At 38.1% G+C, this 23,270-nt stretch overlaps 1 protein-coding gene across 1 annotated transcript in view; it reads right to left on the bottom strand.

Moving 5' to 3' along the window:
- Positions 1 to 23,270, bottom strand: part of LAMA1 (laminin subunit alpha 1) — a 160,862-nt gene that overhangs the window by 102,101 nt on the left and 35,491 nt on the right. The window contains exons 4-5 of the mRNA XM_019755789.3: positions 1,964 to 2,206; positions 809 to 988 (exon numbers count right to left, since the gene is read on the bottom strand). Coding sequence (XP_019611348.3) covers positions 809 to 988; positions 1,964 to 2,206 — 423 coding nt within the window. The remainder of the gene's footprint in view (positions 1 to 808; positions 989 to 1,963; positions 2,207 to 23,270) is intronic.

Here is a 23,270-nt window from a genome sequence, read left to right as displayed (position 1 = left end):
TTATTTTTATTAATTAATTAATTTATTTATTTATTTATTTATTTACTTATTATTTATTTATTTAACTTGGGAACATTGGGAAATGATTTGTTTCTCCAGGGCCCATCAGCTCCAAGTCAAGTCGTTGTCCTTCAATCTAGTTGTGGAGGGCGCAGCTCAGTGACAAGTCGTCGTCACCGTTTTCAATCTTAGTTGCAGGGGGCGTAGCCCACGATCCCATGAGGGAATTAAACCTGCAACCTTGTTGTTAAGACCTCGTGCTCTAACCAGCTGAGCCACCCGGTCTCCCCTAAAATGGTACACTTAGTTTTGAGAAGGCTTAGCGAATTCTTAAAAAGTAAACATACAGCTATCCTATTACTCAGTAATTCCCCTCCTAGTTTACCCAAGGGATTTGAAAATGTTTGTCCACACAAGCCTTATACACTTAACTATACACTTAAAATCTGTGAAATTTTCTTGAATGTAGCTTATTTGTCAAACTTTAAAATTTTCTTTTAAATGAAAAAAAGGAACATCCCTCTCTTGCGGAAGATCAGATGTGGAGCCATACTAGAAGGTGAAGAACAATGACTGTTACATTCACTACGTTATGGCTGGGATAGGGTGACGGTAAGGGGACATGAGGACATGATGTCAGAACCATCACCTAGTTTAAAGGTGGCATTTTTAACAAAGCATATGTAATGGTCTTCAATAAAATAAGAAAAAAGGCCCACCTGGGAGGAAAATGCCAACCAAAAAGAAAAGCATATTTCCTTTAAATAAAATAAAGTTCACATGGTCAGCAGTGCTGCCACAGACTTACTCGTCTTGTCACAATAGGATCCAGGTCTTTAGGGTCACGGTGGCTGAGGGTCATCAGATCAGCATTGAGGGTTCTGATGCGCTGTAAGCGAAGGCGGATATATCGTGCAGAAGTGAATTCCAACAACTTGGGGGAAAGATCATCAGCACTTGGTCTGCCGTTGATTAAGGACGTATGAATCTAAACATCAAAATAAACAGATGTCAATTTAAGCATGCAAAAATAGTGCCCTGGCTGTTTAACTTCAGGACACAACCTTTACTGATACTACCTAAAATCAAACCAAGCAACTAGGTTCTTGCAGAAACCTAACATTTGTTAACTACTTATGAACGTCGTGAACACAAAATGTCTTCAATTCATTTGAAGTTATCTGTGAAATTGCTGGAACCTTTTAACAGGAGCACTTCTCCCAGCGTGGTGAGGGTATTTTAACATGTATCAATAGGCTATGACTTCTCTGAAGAAAATTCTAGATGCCATGCATAGACTTGGGAAAATGAGAGAAAATGCCAGAAAGCTTTGTAATACCCTCTAATCTCAATGAATCTGGCTCTTGAAACAATGCTGGGTTCCTGCTGTGCAGAGCACTTGGGAGAGTTTTTGCAGTTTTATCTCATCAAGCCAGTGCTAGGAAACAATGCTTTGTTTTGGATTACGCTCTGACTTTAATAAAGTGTGTACAATCTGGGCGTGTTGAGCACTGAGCTGGAATACTTCACAAGCCATCTCCAACCCTCAACACTATGAAAAAGAAGGAGAATTTCCAGAGAAAATTGGGAACTAGATCTTTTAGAGGAACGTTAACTCTTTCTTTAATATCTCAACAAATGTTCTCGCCCTGGTGTTATGGGAAAAATGCTCTGAGGAGGGTCTGATGGAGCTACTAAATCACAGCCGAGTGAAGACTGAGGGATCTCCTTGAAGGGAAGAAATGAGGTGAAGTGTATTGGTTATGAAATTAATCATCAGTCAACACCAGTCAATGATACATTAAACACAGCTAGAATTGTTATATTAAAGGTCTTTGTGGTCAGCACTAAGAGAGATCCATTTTGTGTGTTTCACGTTGGCTTTTGTGATCGCTATCTTAATCTTTGAGGTGGGGGGGGGTGGTCTGACGAAAAACTGACATCACTGCAGTGGGTACAGTACCTCTCCATGCTCCAGTGGCACCAGCCTAGAATAATACGAGGTACAGATCACTTCATCATCGGCCCTGTAAGTGGGTGGCCCCCGTCTTGGGGTTATATTGTAACGAGTCAAACACTCCGTGTCACTAACTGCATAATACTGCCAGGGGCTAAACTTGGTGCCATCCAGAGAACGCTCCAAAATCCAGTTTCCAGGGCGAGGGGCATTAGCAGCTTTGATGATGACATAGGCGACTTGAAAAACCTGAAACAAAGAAACTGAAAACTCTCAATCAAGAATCAGTGACAACTGCTCAAAAGCCAAAGGGCCTCTTGAGAGAGAGGCTGTTATACAATGATTGCCAATGTCCCTAACGCTTTGGAGGATTGCTGCTTATAAGTGTTGATCAGAAATATGACTTGTGAATGTTCTCCTGGTGGCATCTATTTTCAAAGCAAATTCAAAAAGCACTCACAAATTTGTATTATTATTAGTAGTACTATTACTATTAACATAAGTGCTTGCAGTCTTATTTCCAATGTCTTTCTCCATCTGGATCATGAATGATAGTAGTTGTATTATATTACATTAATAGTAGTATTAAATGTATTTTTCATAGTTATTTGGAGATAACATATCTCAGTATGAGAAAAAAGGTCAATCTACTACATGTGTGCCTAACAGAATGGTTAACATTCAAAACATTGACAACACCAAATGCTGACAAGGACGTGGAGCAACAGGAACCCTCATTCATTGCTGGTGGACATGCAAAATGGTACAGCCACTTTGGAAGACTTTTTGGTAGTTTCTTACAAAGCTAAACACACTCTTACCATACAACCCAGAAATTGTACTCCTTGGTATTTACCCAAATGAATTGAAAACTTCCATAAGTGAATGAATAAACAAAGTGTGATATATCCATATAATGGAGTATTATTCAGTGATAAAAAGAAATGAGCCCTCGTGCCACAAAAATACATAAAACCTTAAATGCATATTGCTAAGTGAAAGAAACCAATCTGAAAATGCTACATATTGTGTAATTCCAACTATATTACATTCTGGAAAAGGTGAAACTATAGAGATAGTAAAAAGATCAGTGGTTGACAGTGGTTAGTGTTGAGGGAGAAATGAATAAAGGGAGCACAGGGGATTTTTAGGGCAGTGAAACTGTATGATACCATAATGGCGGACACATATGATATATTTGTCAAAACCCATAGAGTGTACAACACAGAGTGAACCCTCATGTAAATTATGGACTTAGTTAATAATGATATATCAACATGGACTCATCAATTGAAAGGAACGTTCCACACTAATGCAAAATGTGAACAATAGGGGAATCAGACGGACATGGGGAAATATGGGACCCTTGTACTTTATGCTAATTTTTCCGTAAACCTAAAACTGCTCAAAAAAAGTAAAGCCTATTAGTTAAAATTTTAAGTTACAGAGTAGAAGAGAAGCAAACAGGGCAAAAGGGATGTAGATGATAACTAACAATGTGAGGAAACTTGCCAGAGAAATCTTGAATTTGGAAGGAACCCTTATAGATATGTAGCCTATAATTCAGCACTTAGAAGGCATCATCTCTCCAACAACCAGCCCCTGTGGGATTATTTGCAGTGACAGGAAATTCATTTGCTCCTAAGATGGTTCTTTTGTTTTATGAAAACTTCACATTAAAGGATCTTTCCTTGCATTGATTCACGGTGTCCCATAAAATCTATGCTCTGGAGCTACAGGAAAGGTTTTGTTTCCACTTTCATGTAATTGTCCTTCAAACATTTGAATGTAACTATCATATATCACTCTAGAATCCAAAATTTTCAACATCAATATTCTGATTTCCTTAAAATATTCATCATTTAATAAGACATCATCATCTTGCCCCAATACTCTGGACAATATCTAATTTTAAAATGTGGTTCCCATGAACAGAATACAAAACTCCAAATGTTTTCTGAATTGCGACAAAAATGCTGACAATATTATATTCCTTGTTTTAGTAACTCGGCCTTAGCAAGCATTCACTTTTCTAATAGTAAACTGAGATTACAAACTTAGATTACTAAAATTGGGGTTGCAAGCAACAACAAAAAAATGCCTTCTTTCATGTGAACTTCTATCTACTCAAGATTTCCTCCAACCCATATTGACAGAGGTGATTTTTTTAAACCAAAGTCAAGTATTTTTTTAATATATATATATATATATAAATATATATATATATTTATATTAATATATATATGTCATATATGTATGTAAATGCTTATATATCTATGTGTGTTTATGTATCTATCTATTTATTTGTGTAGGCATTGGGAAAGAAATCATTATTCACTTCTCTGAATTTTATTGCCTCTGGGCTTTTTGCTTTTTGTTTGTTTGTTTGTTTGTTTTGTTTTAGCTCAGCTTAGCTCTTACCAATTGCAGAAATACAAAAGCTCTTTAAAATTAACCCCCCATAAAACAAATAATTTTACATTCATCTGTTGAATCATTCCCTAAGAAGGAAGATTTTATCTTATTATAATAACTCTGCTCATCTACAAGAAACATCCCGTAGCCAAGTTTAGTCTGCAAGTGAGATTAAGTGTGATACTTTTTTTTCATGTTTATATTTGTAATTTTATTCAGTTGTACTTCTTGCATGAAATAACATTTAAAAATACATGGCTATAGTTGTTTTCTTTTGACAGAATAATTTCTAAGAGAAGCATTAATTGATCAAAGTGTTTCTAATTAACATTAAGTGTGATACTTTGACTATCCATGTTCATGTGCGCTTTTCCTCTAGAACATAACCACTGCTTCTAAAGCACATTAGAAGCAAAATAATGTTCTCAGATTTCAAAAATGAGGAAAATCAGGAACTGTATATTTGTTATTAGTGCTTGAATCCGGAGCTAAATGTCCAATGTTTTAAAATCTAGAACCATCTTTATCAATTACAACCACTTTTAAAAATTAAAATAATACAAATGCTATTTTGTCCAAGCATAAATATCTCCAGAAAATTCTCCCATGAATGTAATTACATGGTTTTTGTTTTCAAGAGTTTATTTTTAAAACAACACTTTCCCCCAGTTTTATAATTCACATATTCTATAATTCATTTGTTTCACTGATTTACTGTATTTTAATATTACTGAAACCCCAAAACTTCTTAAGAAATACTTAGCAGTTAATCCTATGTTCTCTGGATCTCGTCCTGAAGAACATCCAGAGCTGGTTCTAAAGTTGGTGGTGGTTACATTCACCTTCGCAAAGATCCAGCACAGTCTTAAAACACCAGAGTGGGATCTATCTGTAATAGCTTTCCATTACTTTTCAGACTGATGTCCAAACTAACTGAAGAGAGAACATTCTCATCTTTACTTATTGCTGTCCAATTGCCTGGAAAATATTTGCATCATAAAAGTACAATTCTATGAGCATGTGGGTCACGATCATTCACCACTGTTGAAACCAGACATTAAGAAATGGAGGTGCCTGGTGAGACGACATGATTGTGCGGCCCATTTGAAAACGATAGAAGGCAAGGTAAGTTACAAATTAAATAAAATGTATTTACCTTCTGTTTTTCAGTGTCACATTTGAAAATGGAAAGAACTAAGAGGTTTACCTCATGGGTGTTACGAGCTTTATGAGTATCATCTCATTTAATCCCAAACGACCCTGGGACTTTCAAGTTATTGTTGTTCCCATGTCACATATTTGGAAACTGATGTATAGAGAGATTAAAAGACAAACTAGTGAGTTACAGGTCCCAATAAGAAACCAGGTGATCTCACTCCAGAGTCCTTAGCCACCACACTTACTTTGGAGCACTGCCCCCCAAATGTCCACACACACCACACATAAGGTCCCTGAAGTTCTTTTTTTTTTTGTAATAACAAAACAAAACAAAAAATCTCCTCCATTCATATGGACACTGGGCAGTCGCAGTTGTTCTGGCTAACTCTGTAGTTTCTGTCATGACAGCCCTGGGAGGGGACAGAGAGTATGAAGAAACAAAACTTACTGATGGCGAATGTTTATGTAGCCTTAATATGGCCAGGAACAATGCTAAGTGCTTTATGAGAATCATTACCTCTTAATCCTGACATCTACATTCTTCTTATGAAGTACATATTATTTCCCCCGTATGACAGATGAGGAAACTGAGGCACAGAAAGATGAAGTAATCTTCCCAGGATTTCACAAATACTAAAATGTATATCACAGGGCTTTGAACACAGGCCGTCTGTTCTCCTACCCGCTATGCCACACTTCTATAAATTGCAAGGAAAAAGAAGAATGAAATCCCAAGCTGAGGCAACTGGTGAGTACTAACTTAGTTTTTCAGAACACTTGCCTCAACAGGAGCAATTATTTCAGTATCACGTTCTTGTGCTTTATCAAACCCTTGTCAGCTTTTTATATGGAGACCTTAGTCATATGTGATTAAATGATGCCAAATGGAGGATCAGCCACAGTGGAAACACTTCAGGACAATCCCCCAAGGGAAGAACTGTCTAACTCTTATCCTGACCAAGGCCTTCAGCTACGAAGCTGAGCATTGTCCTCACAATCTCTCAATGTTCCCTAGGTCCCCAAAGTGAAGACCAGGAAACAAATCAAGAAAGGGACTGTGAGCTGTAAATCTGCAAAAGAGGAAAAGGATGCTATGAAGCATCAAACACAACCTGTCTTCACTTAAGCCAAATTATTGGCTGAACTGTGTTTCCCCAAAACTCATACGCGAAGTCCTAACTCCTAGTACTTAAAACTGATTATATCTGAAGTTAGAATTTTTAAGGAGATAATTAAGGTTAAATGAGGTCATACAGGGGGGCCCTTAATCCAATATGACTGGTGTCCTTTTAAGAAGAGAAGAATAGGACACAGACACACACAGACTCAGGGCGAACCTGTGAGGACACAGTGAGAAGGTGGCCATCTGCAAGCCAATGGGAGGTCGCAGAAGAAATCAACCCTGCCAACCCCGTGATCTTCAACTTCTAGCTTCCAGAACTGTGAATTAATAAATTTCTGTTGTTTAGCAAATTACTATAGCTCTAATTCACCAACTGTGTGTTGACAAACAGGTCTTACACATAATACAGAAAAAGTGAAGGATGCTCTGTTAATATATAGAATTTTAAACCTTTGCCCAAATGAAATCCATGATATTTCTGTTGCCACCCCCCCTTTTTTTTTTGGTTGACCAAACAGCTTTTTCTTTTCATATATAAGGTTGGCTGAACACAAATTGATGACACAGGGTTTTCACTAAATTCAGAGTCATTGTAGTCTTGCCAGACCTGCAGCTGATACAGCCATTTAAAAATCCACTTTCATCATGGTTTTCCACCAAGAGGCCTTTGTTAATGATCACCGGAATGCACATACACGGCGTCATATAAATAAAGTAGACAGACACACATCAAACACCAGTTTCTACAGAGGAATCCAGACAGGAATTTTCACGTGGGCCTCAATCTTAACTTAAATATATTAAATGCACCTCAGGCACAGAGAACTGAAAAATACAGACAGCCTAATTCTCCAGTATCAGAGGTCAACTTCAGACATGCAGGGGAAAGTGAGGTCTCTCCTCTACAGAGAAGCTCAGCTGCTCTCTGCAGCACCTCTGCAGGGGGCCGGATATCACCAGGGACTCCCCTCTGGAAATTCTTCATACAAGCACTTACCTGCCTCCATGGCAGTAACTAAACAGTGAATGGAGGAATGTTTTCTCTCTTACATGATGGAAATGAACTTTTACAGACAAGACTCAATTTATGTTGAGTCAAATTACATTAAAAAAAAACACCAAAGTTAAGTGTATTTGATAAGTAATATGGCTCAATTCTCCCTATCAAAGTGATGAATTTGGGCTTTGTAAGCTTTATATCTTATGACATAATTAGAAAATAAAATTCAAAATGATCATTGAATTAATATTTATTACTCAAGAATGCAGAAGTTATTTACTAGAAGGCTAATCACTAATGGCAGATATGAATCACTTCTGGTTTTACAGAGTATTATCACTAAAGTATCCAATCAATTGTTAATTATGTGAAGTAACAACAAAAACTAGGCAAAAGAAGCGAAGTTAGGGCTTAGAAGTTTACTGGGCATTTAGAATATGTGCCATACACATTTTTAGGTAAATCTCTTATGGTCAATTATTTTAAAATATCATTGTTATTATATTTTACTTCACTGTTTTATTGTTCTCTCCTCATTTTAGAACCAGTATATAAAATCAACAGACAAAAGGAAACAGTTTCATGAATGAGAATTTAGAAAGAAAATAGATTTTTTTTCTTTAAATTTGGTGTTGTCATTAGAAGTACAAAATGAACATGGCAAGGTCCGTTATCTCCCACCACTTCTTTTCTTCTTCAGTTTTCTTCTTATCGGTGGTAAGAGGGACTGCTTACCAGTAGTGACAAATTTAGATTAAGTAGATCTCTCTCCTTAAAATTCTTAAGATTCATGTCTCAGAATACCAAGGAACACCCAGTTTGGAACCATGCTCAGATACCTAAATGGACACTGAGGAAAAGGCAGAGTAGGTCAGATGATCACCAACAAATGGAGGTCACAGAAATATGAAGCCATCTAGTAATAGTTACCTGTAACCAGGAATCTGAAGATGGGAAAGGGATGTTTAAAACACCTGGCAGAGTAGCTCTGTTTTCATCAACAAGAAAGGCTATTTAAAAAAAATGCCCACCAAGTAAGTAATCCCAGGTCCATGTGCCATTGTTTCCATTTAAGGATGACTAGGAACATAATTTCAAAGGACAAGTGCTGAACCCCTTTAAGAAGTTAAAACTGAAAAGTAAGAAGTTGGTTTCCGTTCCTCATCTCAGTGGATTTCTACACATGATTGTTCCCAACACTCAACTTCACTAAGTCTTCTGGAATGATTTTGCTAAGTTTGGTGGAAGATTAGTTGGAACTACCTCAAAAGCACAACCAGGCACATCACCAAATGCCCATTTGTGAGGATCTTCACTTCTCCCCTGCCCTGTAAGTGCCATGTAACAACCTATCCCCTAAATGAGATAAACCTGCTTGCAAAATGCAGGTACAGGCCATTCCAGGACCTGAGAAGTGCAAGAACTTTTCCTGTCCCTGACTCCTAACCAGCGCCTCAGCCAGAGCTAATCAGTTTTCAGCTGTGAAAAATCTCAGCCTCTGAAATTACTTTAGAATCTTCCCCAAAATGCAGTGTCCCATTTGTTCATGTTGGAGCAGAGGTGGCAATCACTAGCATCCCTTTTTTCCCCTTCTGACTGTGGAAGCAGGCTCAGAAATCTGTCATGGAAATTGAAGAAAGAATTCAGCAATCTCCAGTAAAAAGCAAAAATGGAGGTTGTTTTGCTTCCATGGGTGGCTGCAGAGGTCGGCCTGATACACGGCTTCTTGTGTAACACACATGCTGAGCAGATACATGCACACCTCCTCGGTGGCCTTGCCCTGGGGGTCAGGAACTGTGCATCCTGAGAACAACCTGCCCAATAAAAGAAAAGCAGAGACATAGCCCCTCCAGAAGAGCAGGGTCAGCTCTTCTCCCAGTTAAAATGGGGATTGCTCCTCTCATGGGGAGCGAAGAGGAATGGGTAGAGAAGCAGAGATGTTACTGTCAGAGAAGCACTCCACTGGGACACCAGGCTGGGAGGAAGGCACTTCCCCTAAGAGTTTTCACTTAAGACTCAGTCAATAAACATTGATTGATCTCCTGCTTTGTAATGGGGATTGTAGCAGGTCATATAAATACGGTGGTGAGGGGCAGGACGTCGTCAGTGGGATGGATGCCCTAATGGGAAAGACAGAAGTTGCCCAAGTCCGCATGGAGAAGGATGGAAGCATTGAAGATGTCTGGGTGTGGCCAGCAGTCTGGAGAAGGGGCATGTGGTTGTGGGGGACTTCTCAGAAGGCATCTCTGAAAAGAGGGGAAGACCGAGTAGGAGATGTCCCGGTAAAGACAATAAAAGTGCAGAGGGACAAGGAGCGAGGCCCCCTTGGGACCAGAGCGTGGAGTGGTACAGATACTGCAGGAGGGCTAGTTGGCTTGAGGGTAGCAAACCGGAGGAAGTTTGGACGGGGCACAGGTCTTGGCGCCATGTTAAAACTTTTAGACCATTACAGAACCTTAAACCAAGAGTTACAAGGTCACTAGGGATGAAAAGATTATGGAATTGGATGTTGGTGATGGGAAATCATGAGAGATGGTGCTGACCTAGTAAAGACCAAGACTAAAGTAAAGGAAAAAGTGAGTGGATCTTAAAGAGTTTTCTAAGAGGTCAAATGTGAGTGAGAAAGAAAAAAAGAAAAAGAGCCCAAACAGGGCTTTCCTACTTTGGCCAAACCCTCTCTCCACCTCAGGAAGACAAGGGAAGTCCTGCCCACATGGCCCCAAAGTCCATAGTCCCCCTTTCTTTCCTCAGTCCTAGAGAATTTCTGGCTGAAAACTTTGAAAACTCTTCTTTTCACTTTATCTCTAGTCCTCACTTGGACCTCTCGTGCCCCAGTAGATCTAGCAATGGTGAGGAGCTTATAGTGTCATATCCCTTCTTCTCTCCCCTTGTCATGGGAAAACAGTATCATTGCACCCTGTGAAAGTAAAAGGGATCCCTAAACATTAAGCTTCGCAGATCCAACTGGTGATACAATCTAGAAAAGCCGTGCAAATCTGCTTGTTTAACTCCGTTAAACATTAACCTATTAGTTATACATTTACAACACCTAGAAACAATAATTATGTGTTTCTTTCCTTTGATCATTAAATCCAGCTGAATCATTTATACTTTTAGCATTAGAGAGGTTAGAAAGCATTTTTCGTTTTTGTAAAATTTTGTTCTTTATGTGAAACCTTATATCTTCTTTGAAGATTCTCATTTTTCTTTAGATGTATCTAACTTCATTGAGAATCTATCATTTGTCAGGCATCGAATTTACAAATCACCACATTTAAAACTTATTAAAAAGAGAATATATAAATAAGGGTATTATGTAGAAGGCTTTTATTTATTTAAAAACATATGGTGGGAATGTAAAATGGTGAAGCCACTGTGGGAAACAGTATGATGGTTCCTCAAAAAATTAAACATAGAATTATCATATGAGCCAGCAATTCCATATCTGGTGATATATACTCACAAGAATTGAAAGCAGGGACTCAAACATATTTGTACCCCAATGTCTTTAGCAGCACTATTCATAATGGGCAACAGACGGAAACAACCCAAATATCCATCAATGGATAAATGTCTAAACAAACTATGGAATACATTGGAATATTTTTCAGTCTTAAAAAGAAATGAAATCCTGATATATTCTACAACGTGGATAAACTTGGAAGACGTTATGCTAAGTGAAATAAAGCCAGACACTAAAGGACAAATACTGTAATGATTTCACTTATTTGAGTTACTTACAGAGTCAAATTCATAGAGACAGAAAGTAGAATGCGTGGTTAACTGGGGCTGGGGAGGGGAGGTAGGAGTGGGGCGCTATTGTTCAATGGGTACAGTTGGGGTAGAGTTTCAGTTTGGGATGATCGAAAAGTTCTAGAGCTGAATAGAGGTAATGATAGCACAGTGTGAATATACTTAATACCACTGAACTGTATGCTTAAAATATGGTTAAAATAATAAATTGTATGTTACATATATTTTACCAAAAGGAAAATAATGAAAATAGGGAGAGAAAAGTGAATGGTAGGAAGACTCAATTTTTTTGTGAAAGATGGAGATTACTACATTGAATGTGAATAAGAATGTAGTATTTTCAAGTCAGGGATGAACTCTGAGAAGCCAACAAAGCCATCTGGAGGTCAAGCAGATAGCTCAGAGGGGATGTTTGAAATCTTATCTTTCCCATGACCCTATTTCTGTTGAGTTGTTACGTTGGTGAGGCATAATGATACTTCAAAAATACAAACTCAGAGCCTCAAACAGTTAGGGGGCCCTGTGATGACTTGACTGAAGACCCACAGTTCAGACAGAATGCTTTCTTCCTTGGTATCATTTCCTAAATGGTGGGCAGGCTGCCCTCCGGAAGCCCCACTTCTTGCCTGGCCCAGTGTGCATGTCTGATACAAAGTTGTAAATGATCCCAAATGGTGGCCATTTCAATGGAGGCCTACTAACTGGTTATTTCACTGGCTTTCTTGTGCTTCTAACATATGAAGAACAAAGGTAAATATCCTCAGATTACATACCATAAAATAGTAGAGAAAACAGATTACATACCATAAAATAGTAGAGAAAACAGAAAATTTTAAATTATAAGACTGACAATTCTCACAGTCACCTTCTAAATATGGGGGGAAAGATCTTAGAAACTATTGAAACTGCACTAGATCAGTCACTTTATGACTTACTTTTAAAAAGATGATTAATAATAAGCCAAATTTGATTTAAAAAAAAAACTATTATAGAGGGGGTATAAGAGAAACTCTCTGTACTTTTCATTCAACTTTTCCGTAAATCTAAAACTTCTCTACAAAATACAGTCTATTAATTTTTTTATAAAACAAACAAATCTATTTACACATATATCCTGTTTCCCCAAAAATAAGATTTAGCTGGACAATCAGCTCAAATAAGTCTTTTGGAGCAAAAATTAACATAAGACCCAGTATTATATTATATTACATTACATTACATTACATTACATTACATTATACCCAGTTTTATATTATAGTGAAATAAGACCGGGTCTTATACTAATTTTTGCTCCAAAAGACGCATTAGAGCTCATTGTCCGGCTAGGTCTTATTTTGGGGGAAACACAGTAGTAGTTATTCATTACTCTAACAAAGCTTAAACCACCCTAGTTGGCTAATGAGTGGCTTTAAGGCTTCACCAAATTTCTCAGGATATCTTGGTTTGGACAGCTGTGCCTCCCAGCTAATTATCTGCAGGCTTTAATTTGATCTCACAGCTTTCCCAGGCTTCATTTCCGTATCTTATGGTGCATAAAGGGCAGGATAGAGCGAGTCAGTGCTCTCCAAGTAACTGCACAAATTTCAAAGAAATCACAGGTCTGAGGAAATGCACTGGCATAAACAGACAGCTGTCCCAGTCCCTAAAGAGTTTCTACCTTTATCACGACTTTGGCAGCTTTGTCATCTCACCAAGCCTAATGCTAACAGAATTAGATTTCCAGAATCGCTCTCCCCCATCACCTCCCAAAACAGGAAGTGACAGCTAATTCATAAATTGTTAATTTCTTACAATCTAGAGTATTATAAAAATAAATGTAATGTTTTCCATGATTCAGGCTTAAAATGATAAATCCAGAGGGTATTTGCTCTATATCCCACTGCATTATTCACAATGAATAATGTGGTTATGAATTGCCATGTTCTTCAGATCTCACATCTTTAGTATGAAATAATGAATAGGAAACATTTATAAAATGCACAATGCAAAAGTAAGGTATCATTATATGAATTCTTTTTTTAACTTTAGATCAGCTTAGCCTGTTATATAACATCATATAAATGGAATCAAACAATGTGTACTTTTTTGTGTCTGGCTTCTTTCTCTTAGCATTATGTCTGTGAGATTCATCCGTTGTTGCTTTTATTCATGGTTTGTTCTTTTATTTCTGAGGGGAGCTGGTGGAGAATTGACAGGGAAGGACAAAGGGGAACATTCTGGGGTGATGGAAACATTCCGTATCTTGAGAAGTGTGTGGTTTACACCTGTCTGTATTTGTCAAAACTCATCCAATTATATACACCCTACAATGTATGTGTTTCACTATATGTAAATTGTATCTCAATCAAAGAGCAAAAGGAAAGAAACATTTAGTACAAGACTGGATGTACTATTTTAGCTCACACACATGCCTTTTCTTTGCTGCTGTCTCCTGTGCATCCTTCCTCATTCTCAGCTCCCTTCCTTCACTGAGTCCTTTCTTTGGTTGTCTCCCTGATCCCCTAAGCCACTCTTCCTATGTGTTCTTCATGTGACCTCAACCCCTGCACATGCTACACCATTGAGAAGAAGTAATCTGCTTACTTGCCTATTTCCCCCAGGAGACCAGAATCCCCTGAGGGTGAGGGTCAGCCTTAAATAACAATTGAGGCGACAGTAATAATAACTAACAGATGTATAGAAGGAACTTACTGTCTATTGTGTACTTTTCTCTGTTCTAAGGGCTTTCCCTGGATGTCATCACTGTCTTATTCATCAACAAATCCTGAGACTTCAGCACCCAATAAGCAGAGATCATGACTTATTAATATATACAGTGTTCTCAGATATGATAGAATAGATCAAAGGTAATTCCTGGTAGTTCAATCGCAAATGACTTTTTTTAAAACATTTTTCTTATATTTTGTATGTTTAAAAATGTCTTTTATATCAGAATAAAGGAAGTTTCTGTACAGAAAAAAGTTCAACTGAAGACGTTAAAACACAAAAGGTTTTGAGGTACAGCTGAGGTATTCATGAGCTACTTTGTTTCTTTGTTACAGTTTTCTTTTTAAAGATTATAAGATGGTGTTACAATTTGAGTAGATTATTAAGTCAAAAGCGAAATGAAACAACAACAAAAAAACAAATGCTAGAATGAATTCCAAATTTCACTGTAATTATCAAAGAAATAGTTCTTCAGAAATTAAAACTTTTTTAGCTTCAGTATAACAGGAAGAAATAATGATTTCAGAATGGACCTCCCTTTCTTTTCATAAATATACAAAAAGCTTTATTTTGAAGCCAAAACAGTGGGGGATCTGAAAAGTATATTTTGACAAAGTTCTGAAAACTATCCTCACTAATTTCCCAGAAACTTTCCAAAGCCCAGTTGAGTAAGATACACTGTAACAGGATGGCCAATACTGTGCCATTCGAAGCAAAAAGAGAAAAAAGGAGAAAGGTTTGGTAAACTAAACTGTGCTAAGTGGAATAATGGTTATGCTTGACTGGCAAGCCACCACTGATAATACACAAATGATAAAAGGTTTAAAAATAAATGTTGTCAAGAAATGAAAATCCACGTAGTTCTTAAAGCCTGGACTCAATTATTTTCATTTATTCAGGTCACTTGTCAACAGTGAAAAATTTATGGTACAATATTTGTATCCCCATTTATGATCCCTATTAACCCTATAGCTCTTTGTCACCTAAAGTTGTGGCACCTAAAAGATAAACTATGGAAGGCTGCCAGAAGAAGCCTCTCGGAGAAAGACGTATGATGCAGTGGTAGTTTTGGAACAGGTCTCAAATTCTGTACCTGTCCTCCCATCGACAGGCTGGGGTTGCTTCACGTTTCCTCCACTTGAATCTCTGCTGACTTCAGTGACTGAGTGGTCCACAGAACACAGGGGATATGACCTTGTGTGACTCTGGAGGTCAAGTCTATAGGGGAACACAACTTCTGCTTGTTTCTCTGGAACATTCATGGTGAAGCCCTGAACTGCCATATACGTAATCTACCTTACGTCTCCCATGCTGTGAGGGCACCACTAGCCCCCATGGAGAGACCACACAGAGAAATCCTAAGACCACATGAAGGGAGAGCCTGGCCAGCTCCCAGCTGCCCAAACATCCCTCCTAGTTACCCCAGCACCCCTCCCCAGCTGCCCCACCTCCAGCCCCCATGGACTGCAGCCTTAGACACACCCATTCACTCAAGCCCTTCCTGAAAAACTGACCCACAGGAACCTGGATAGATATAAAATGAATGTTGTTTTAAGCCATAAAGGTTTGCAGTGATTTCTTACACAGAAATAAACAACTGGAAGAAAAGCTGTGTATGAGAAAATAAAATGAGATAATAAAAATGTGAAAACTAAAGGAAGATGTATCTATCTATGAGAACAGCAGCTTCACAGAGAACGGGACAAAAAACATAAAAATGTCTAAAAGACAAAAATTTAGCAATGCTTACTTCCAAATCATAATGAAGAGCTTAAGATTTCTTCCAATCTATTCATTTTGCCAAATAAATTCAACAAAAACTTAAAATTTTTAAATAGTTGAAGACAGTATGAAGGAATAGAAAACTGAAATAGAATCATTTTGAATAACTACAAGTGCACAGTAGAGTAATTTCTACCACAGTTTTCAGGAAAGGTCTCTGCCTGACTTCTTTTAAGAAACAGCCAAGACTCATTTGTAAGGAGAAGCTGCAATTCACATGCAATTCTTGTTCTAAAAATCTTTCAACATTTTCTGCCTTAAGAATGTGAAATTTGCCTGTTCTTTTCTTATCTACTCTGTCAATGTGCTTAGAAAACACTTTCTATTTGGATAGTACAATAATAAACCTCAATCTAGTTCTGGTCAATTTTTCAGAAATTTTGGGGTAAAAACAACAGACATTCAAATTAATGAGGTTTCATAAAACTCGGCAAACAAGCAGCTCTTGTCTGCAGGTTTGCATGAAACAAAGGCCTTTCTGTGATTACGTTCCCACAACAAAGTGTTACTTCCTAATTAAAGCTACACAAAAAACAAAGCAGTGCTTCAAAAGGAAACTTTATTTTCAGTGCTATAGGACATGTTTCCTTTTTTAGGAAATGTATTTTATCTTCTAAAGGAACGTTTTATTTTCTATTTTATCTTGTAAAGGAACATTACACATTTTTACTCACAAATTCCACTTCCAGTGAAATTTTCACCCAGGTTTAAAAAATGTTTAAGGGAAATACAAAACACTGATTTATTTTCCTGCTCCTTGGCCAAAAAGCACGTTAGGTAGCACCCAGATCTACCAGTCACTGCAAACCCAAGTGTTAGCATTGCCTCAGTCACAGAGGACAGTGGCAATTTACGCAAAGAGAACAAGGGGAAAAGGGCTTAGAATGAATCTGATACTCCCAAATCAGGAGGAAATTGTAAGAGCTCCTGTCAGTCTCCCCATAAAATCTTAACACAAGGGAAAGCAAAGATAGGCGACCAGGTACAAATGAGGTGAGACAGTGTAGCATAGTGAAGAAGGAACCAGAAGTCCTGGTTTTCAATGTGTGATGGAGCACATCAAGCCACGTGACCTGGGCAGCCAGTGAATGGCTCTGCGCTGCCATTGTCTTACCTACAAAGAGACCATCTGCACTCCAGAAATGAAATAATATGGATGCGAAAAAAAAATGCTTATACTCCATAACCTACACTTACTTATGTGTGTATATGTATAGATTTCTGCACTGATGCTCCTCGACTTATGATAAGATTCCATCATGATAACTCCATCATAAGTTGAAAATATTAAGCGGAAAATGCACTTGATACACCTAACCTGCCAAACACCGTAGCTTAGCCTAGCCTACCTTAAACATGCCCAGAACACTTACATTAGTCTGCAGTAGGGCAAAATCATGTAACACAAAGCCTATTTTATAATAAAGTATTGAATATTTCATGTAATTTATTATGTGTATCTCTCACACCATTGTACAGTTGAAATATTGTAAGTCGAATATTGTAAACAATCGAAAGTGTGGGACATATGCATTGTGTGTGATATACATATATAGATTCTATATGCTGTATATAGGTTATATACTATATACATGAAGTGTGATTAAAAAATACAGTGGCTTTTTAAATTAAAAAATAATTTTTACAGTAAAAGACTCATTGCCATTAACCCCCTCAAAATACCCCCACTCCCTTTGAACACACTTATCACATCGTTCTTGCCATTTTCTGAAGCAGTTCTGGAAGTCCTCTTTCATGAGTCTTTAGTTGCACTTCATGGCGGCCTCAATGTCCTGAATCGATTCAAAACGTGTTCCTTTCATAGTCATTTTGACTTTAGGGGGGAGCCATAAGTAGTGTGGTGCCACATCTGGTGAATAAGGTGGATGGAGACATACCGCAATATTTTTATTTGACAGAAATTGCTGAACCAGAAGCGATGTGTGACAGAGAGCCTTTCCAATGTGATCACAAAATACGGTGAATGCTGCTGCTGAGTGCCATCCAAGAGAAAGGCAGGGATCTTCAGTACCGGAAGCAGTGCATCGAAGCTTAGTAACAGTGTGTGACAAGTTTCAACTTGTTCGGTGCAGTCAGTCAGGTGTGAGCTAAGGTTGAGAGAAGGTGTGTTTTAAAGTGTGCCATGAATAATCAATCCTCCATCATGACAATGCTCCATGTCACACATTGCTTCTGGTATATGGCAATTTCTGTCAAAAAGAAACATTACAGTGTGTCCTCATCCACTTTATTCACCGTCACCAGATCTAGCACCATGCATGTGACATCTGGATCTTCCCCAAAATCAAAATGATTCAGGACATGGAGGCAGCCACGACAGTGCAACTAAAGACACTCACGAAAGAGGACTTCCAGAACAGCTTCAGAAAGTGGCAAGAACAATGGGATAAGTGTGTTCGAAGGGAGGGAGAGTATTTTGAGGGGGATTAATGGCAATGTGTCTTTACTGTAATAAATATTTTTTATTTAAACTTTCACCAGAATGTTTGATCACACCTCGTATAATTCTGTAACATTATATTGATCAATTCTATACTAGTCTACATTCTATAATACTAATTTCTAAATACTACACATAGATTATATACCATATAATCAATATATCATGTATAGATTTCTATACATATACATCATATATACACATTCATATATGATGTGTATTTATAGATTCCCATACAATACAGGAAGTAAACATTCTGTTTTAAAGAGATACTCAAAATAAAACTGATCAAACTTGCAATATAAACCTTGAAACTGATAAGTATTTACTGCTTTACTTCATTGATATACATATGAAATCATTCCTTTTTGATTAATTGTAATCGTAGTGGTAGGTCCTTGCTTTGCATCACTTTGAATTTTCATCACTTTTTCCTGAAAGCTCACGTTATTACCTATAACAGAAAAACAACCAAAATGTCCAGCATGGGAATTCTTATGTAAATGAAGGATAAGCCATGTAGAATATTGGTGCAGCTTTAAAATTGTTAATAATGAGTTTTAGTTATATTGGAAAATGCTCATGCTCTAAAGTTAAATAAAATATCAGGATACAAACATGTCATACATCTCAGCTGAAGGGACAATATCATTCATTGAAGCAGACAGAACCCAGGTTCTGGAATCTCAGTGAGTCCTGCCCTTGAGCGAGTTACCTAAGCTCTCTATCTCAGTTGTGTTATTTGTCAAAAGGAGATAATAATAGGACCAAACGCACAGGGTGAGTATGACATAACACTAATCAAGTGCTGAGTACAGGGTCTGGCTCACATTAAGTATGCAGTAAATTATGCTGCAGCATTACTGAATACATAGAAATACATGTGAAAGTCTAAAAGTAATATGCCAATATTGTTAGTGGGTGTATCAGGGTGAAGGGATTGTAAGTTTTTCTGTCTCTTTACACTTATATGTACCTTCCAATTTTTCTACAATGAGCACGTATTACCTCTCTCCCCAGAAAAAAAATAGAATTATTGACTTATGAATTTATTTTCTCAAAATATGCTTAACTGCACTTCTTAGCTAACCTTATTTGCTAACTTCAACTAGATTATGTCAAGGTCTTGTTTAAAGTTTCTCTTGATGATATCTAAAGATTGGGGGACTTCAAAGTCATTTGTGGATTACAAACATGACAGAAGGAAAGGAAACACATTTATTTACCGTGAGGAATTTGTCTGGTTCTCGACTAGGAGCCACCATTCATTCTTTTTTTAAAAATAATTTTTCTTTATTTTTCAGTAATAGATTCAGGTATACAACATAGTGATTAGACATTTATGTAACTTACAAAATGATCCCCCTGATAAATCTAGTACCCATCTGACATCATATATAGTTATTAGTTAATAATTAATTGATAAGAATTGGTCAACAATTAGTCAATAATAATTAGTCAGTATTATTGACTATATTCCTTATGCTATACTTCACGTCCCCATGACTATTTGGTAACTACCAATTTGTACTCAATCCCTTCACCTTTTTTTCACCCATCCTCCAACTCCCATCCCATCTGGCAACCATCAAAATATTCTCTGTATCTGAGCCTGGTTCTGTTTTGTTTGTTCATTTATTTTATTCTTTAGATTCCACATATAAGTGAAATTATATGGCATTTGTCTTTCTCTGACTTACTCCACTCAGCTTACCGTCTAGCTCCATCCATGTTGTTGCAGATGGAAAATGTTCATTCTTTTCTACAGCTGAGTAATATGCCATTGTATATATGTACCTACTCTTCTTTATCCATTCCTCCATTGATGGACACCCAGGTTTCCTCCATATCTTGGCTTTGTAAATAATACTGCAATGAACATATGGATGCACATGTCCCTTTGAAGTAGTGTTTAGGGTTTCTTCGGATAAATACCCAGAAGTAGGATTACTGGGTCCTTCTTTGTCTCTCGTTATAGTCATTGTTTTAAAGTCTATCTTGTTTGGTATAAGTATTGCTACCCCAGTTTTTAAATTTTTTTCCATGAAATATATTTTTTCCTCCATTTACTTTCATTTTGTGTGTGTCCTTCGATCTGAAGTAAGTATCTTGTAGGCAGCATGTGTAAGGGTTTTGTTTTATCCATTCAGTCACCCTATGTCTTTTGCTTGGAGCATTTAATCCATTTACATTTAACGTAATTTTTGATAGATATGCAGTTATTGCCATTTTATTATTCATATTTTTATCTTTATTTCTACTCCTTAAAGAAGTCTCGCTAACATTCCTTGTAATACTGATTTGATGGTGAAGAACTTTAGCTTTTTCTTGTCTGGGAAGCTCTTTATCTGTCCTTCAATTCTAAATGATAACTTTGCAGGGTAATCTTGGTTGTAGGTCCTTGATTTTCATCACTGAATACTTCATGCCAATCCCTTCTGGCCTGAAAAGTTTCTGTTAAGAAATCCGTTGACAGTTTTATGGGAGTTCCCTGGTAGGTAACTAACTGCTTTTCTCTTGCTGCTTTTAAGATTCTCTCTTTGTCTTTAACCTTTGACGTTTTAATTATGATGTCTCTTAGTGTAAGCCTGTTTGGGTTCATCTTGTTTGGGACTCTGCACTTCTTTGACTCATATGTCTATTTCTTTGACCAGGTTAGGAAAGTTTTCCGTCATTAATTCTGCAAATAAGTTTTCAACTACTTGCTGTCTTTCTCCTTCTTCTGGTACCCCTCTAATGTGAATGTCGGTACACTTGATGTTGTCACAGAGGCCCCTGAAACTATCCTCATTTGGGGGGGATTCTTTTTGCTTTTTGCTTTTCTGACTATGTGTTTTCTGCTACCTAATCCTCCAAATTGCTGATTTGAACCACTGCTTCATCTCATCTATTATTGATTCCCTCTAATATATTCTTTGTTTCAGTTATTATATTCATTTCTGACTAGCTCTCTTTTATGTTTTCTATCTCCATTTTTATCTTTCCTATCACTTTGCTGAATTTCTCACTGAAATCACTGAACATCTCTCTAACCAGTGTTTTGAACTCTGTATCTGGTAGATTGCCTGTCTCCATTTTGTTTAGTTCTTGTTCTAGAACTTTGTTCTGTTCTTTCATTTGGAAGATGTTTCTTTGCCTACTCATTTTGGCTGCCTCCCTGTGGTTGTTTCTATGTATTAGGTAGAGTTGCTGTGTCTCTGGTATTAGTAGAGTGGCCTTATGTAGTAGGTGTGCTGTGGGGCTCAATGGCACAGTCCTTCTGGTCACCTAAGGCAGGTTTTCCAGTTGTGTCCTTTGTGTGGTTTATGTGTGCCCTCCTGCTGTAGTTGAGCCTTGGTTGCTGTTTGCATGTCAGCAGGAGGGATTGACCTTCAGACTGAATGGTTGTGAGGACTGGCCATGACTACACTGGAGAAGCTGTTGTGCAAGGGCTGACTCTACAGAGCAAGATTTGCTTTAGCAGGGCTCTGGTGCCTGCCCAGTCTGCCCTTTGGGTGTGTCATCTGTGGAGGCAGTGTGGTGGTGCTCTAGCATGGTCCAAAGCTGGCCACTGGGCATACCAGCCCCAAAGCCTCCTGGGAAGGTCCCCACTGCAGGCCAAATTCAGCCTCCACCTGTGCCCTGCCCAAGGCCACTTGGTATGAGCCACAAAGCAATACACAGATATCTTCCACCTGCACTGGGCTTGGAGGTGCCTGGGAGAGACTAAGCTGCAAACTAATGCTGGCTGCTGTTAGCACTGGGCTTGGGGCTGCTTACTAGGTGGTATCAGGCATGCCAAAGCCAGATCCTATTTGTTTGGGGGTCATAGACCTTTGAGAGATTTTAGGAAAGTCTGCAGCATGTGCCAAAAAGACTGTTTGTATGGAAAAGCCTAGAAGTAGCTTGGGTGGGTCTAAAAGTTGGGAGTGACAAGGTCTCAGAGAATCACCTGGGCTGGGTGAATGGTGTTAGCCAGGTTAATAAAGACTCAGATATGGTGCCCACCTGTGTCTGCACACTGTGTGTGTGGGTACTCAACAAAGGAACAATAGCACCTACCAGCACATATCTCTGGGAGAATGCTGCCACTCCAGCCCTCACCCTGCAGCCAGACAATTGAATTCCTCTCCATATGTCCTTGTGCCTTTCGAGCGCTTGAGCTCAGAACGAGTGAGTCCATCAGTAAGTCCATGCACAGCCCCTTTAAGAGGAATGCCTGGAATTCTAGTCACCCTCCATCTCACTCAACCATACACTCTTGGTTTTCACAGCCAGAAGTTATGGACACTTCTCTCCCCAGCACTGGAACTCTGTGCTGGGGAGCCTGGTTTGGGGCTGGGACTCCTCACTCCTGAAAGGGGATCTCTGCAGCTGAGATATTCCTCCCGATTTTTAATTGCCACTTGTGGGTATGGGGACCAGCCCATTCCGCGTCTCTGCCCCTCCTACCAGTCTCAATGTGGCTTCTTCTGAATATCTGTAGTTGCAGGACTTCTGTTCAGCTAGATTTCATGCAATTCTCAATAATGGCTGTTCTGTAGTTTAGTATTAATTTTGAAGTGGTCTTGAGAGGAGGTGAGCACAGCCTCCTCTTTGCCATCTTGATTGTAAATTGCCACCTTTCATTCTTAATGCTATGGCATTCTACTTTGTAAATTAGGAAAGCCTATCACCCAACTATACATCTCCACCACACCATACAACCAAAAGTAATACTAAATAAATATATAATAAATAAATAGAATGGCTAACACTTTTCCTCCACCACCATTCTTCCTCCAGTTGCAGTCCCAAGGTGTTACCCTATGGCAGTCTATTAGCTGAGATCTAAGGACACCTAGTCTGTCGATGTATCTGAAAGCAGTTCCTGATTTCACCATAAGAATTCTAAATTTTGAATTTCATTCCAAAGTTTATCTAAAAACTTAACAGA

This window comes from Rhinolophus sinicus, chromosome 4 (assembly GCF_057876585.1).
Source record: "Rhinolophus sinicus isolate RSI-liver-muscle chromosome 4, RSI-T2T, whole genome shotgun sequence".
Lineage (NCBI taxonomy): Eukaryota > Metazoa > Chordata > Mammalia > Chiroptera > Rhinolophidae > Rhinolophus > Rhinolophus sinicus.
Note: the sequence above shows the minus strand (reverse complement) of the source record. Positions and strands in the feature narration are given on the sequence as shown.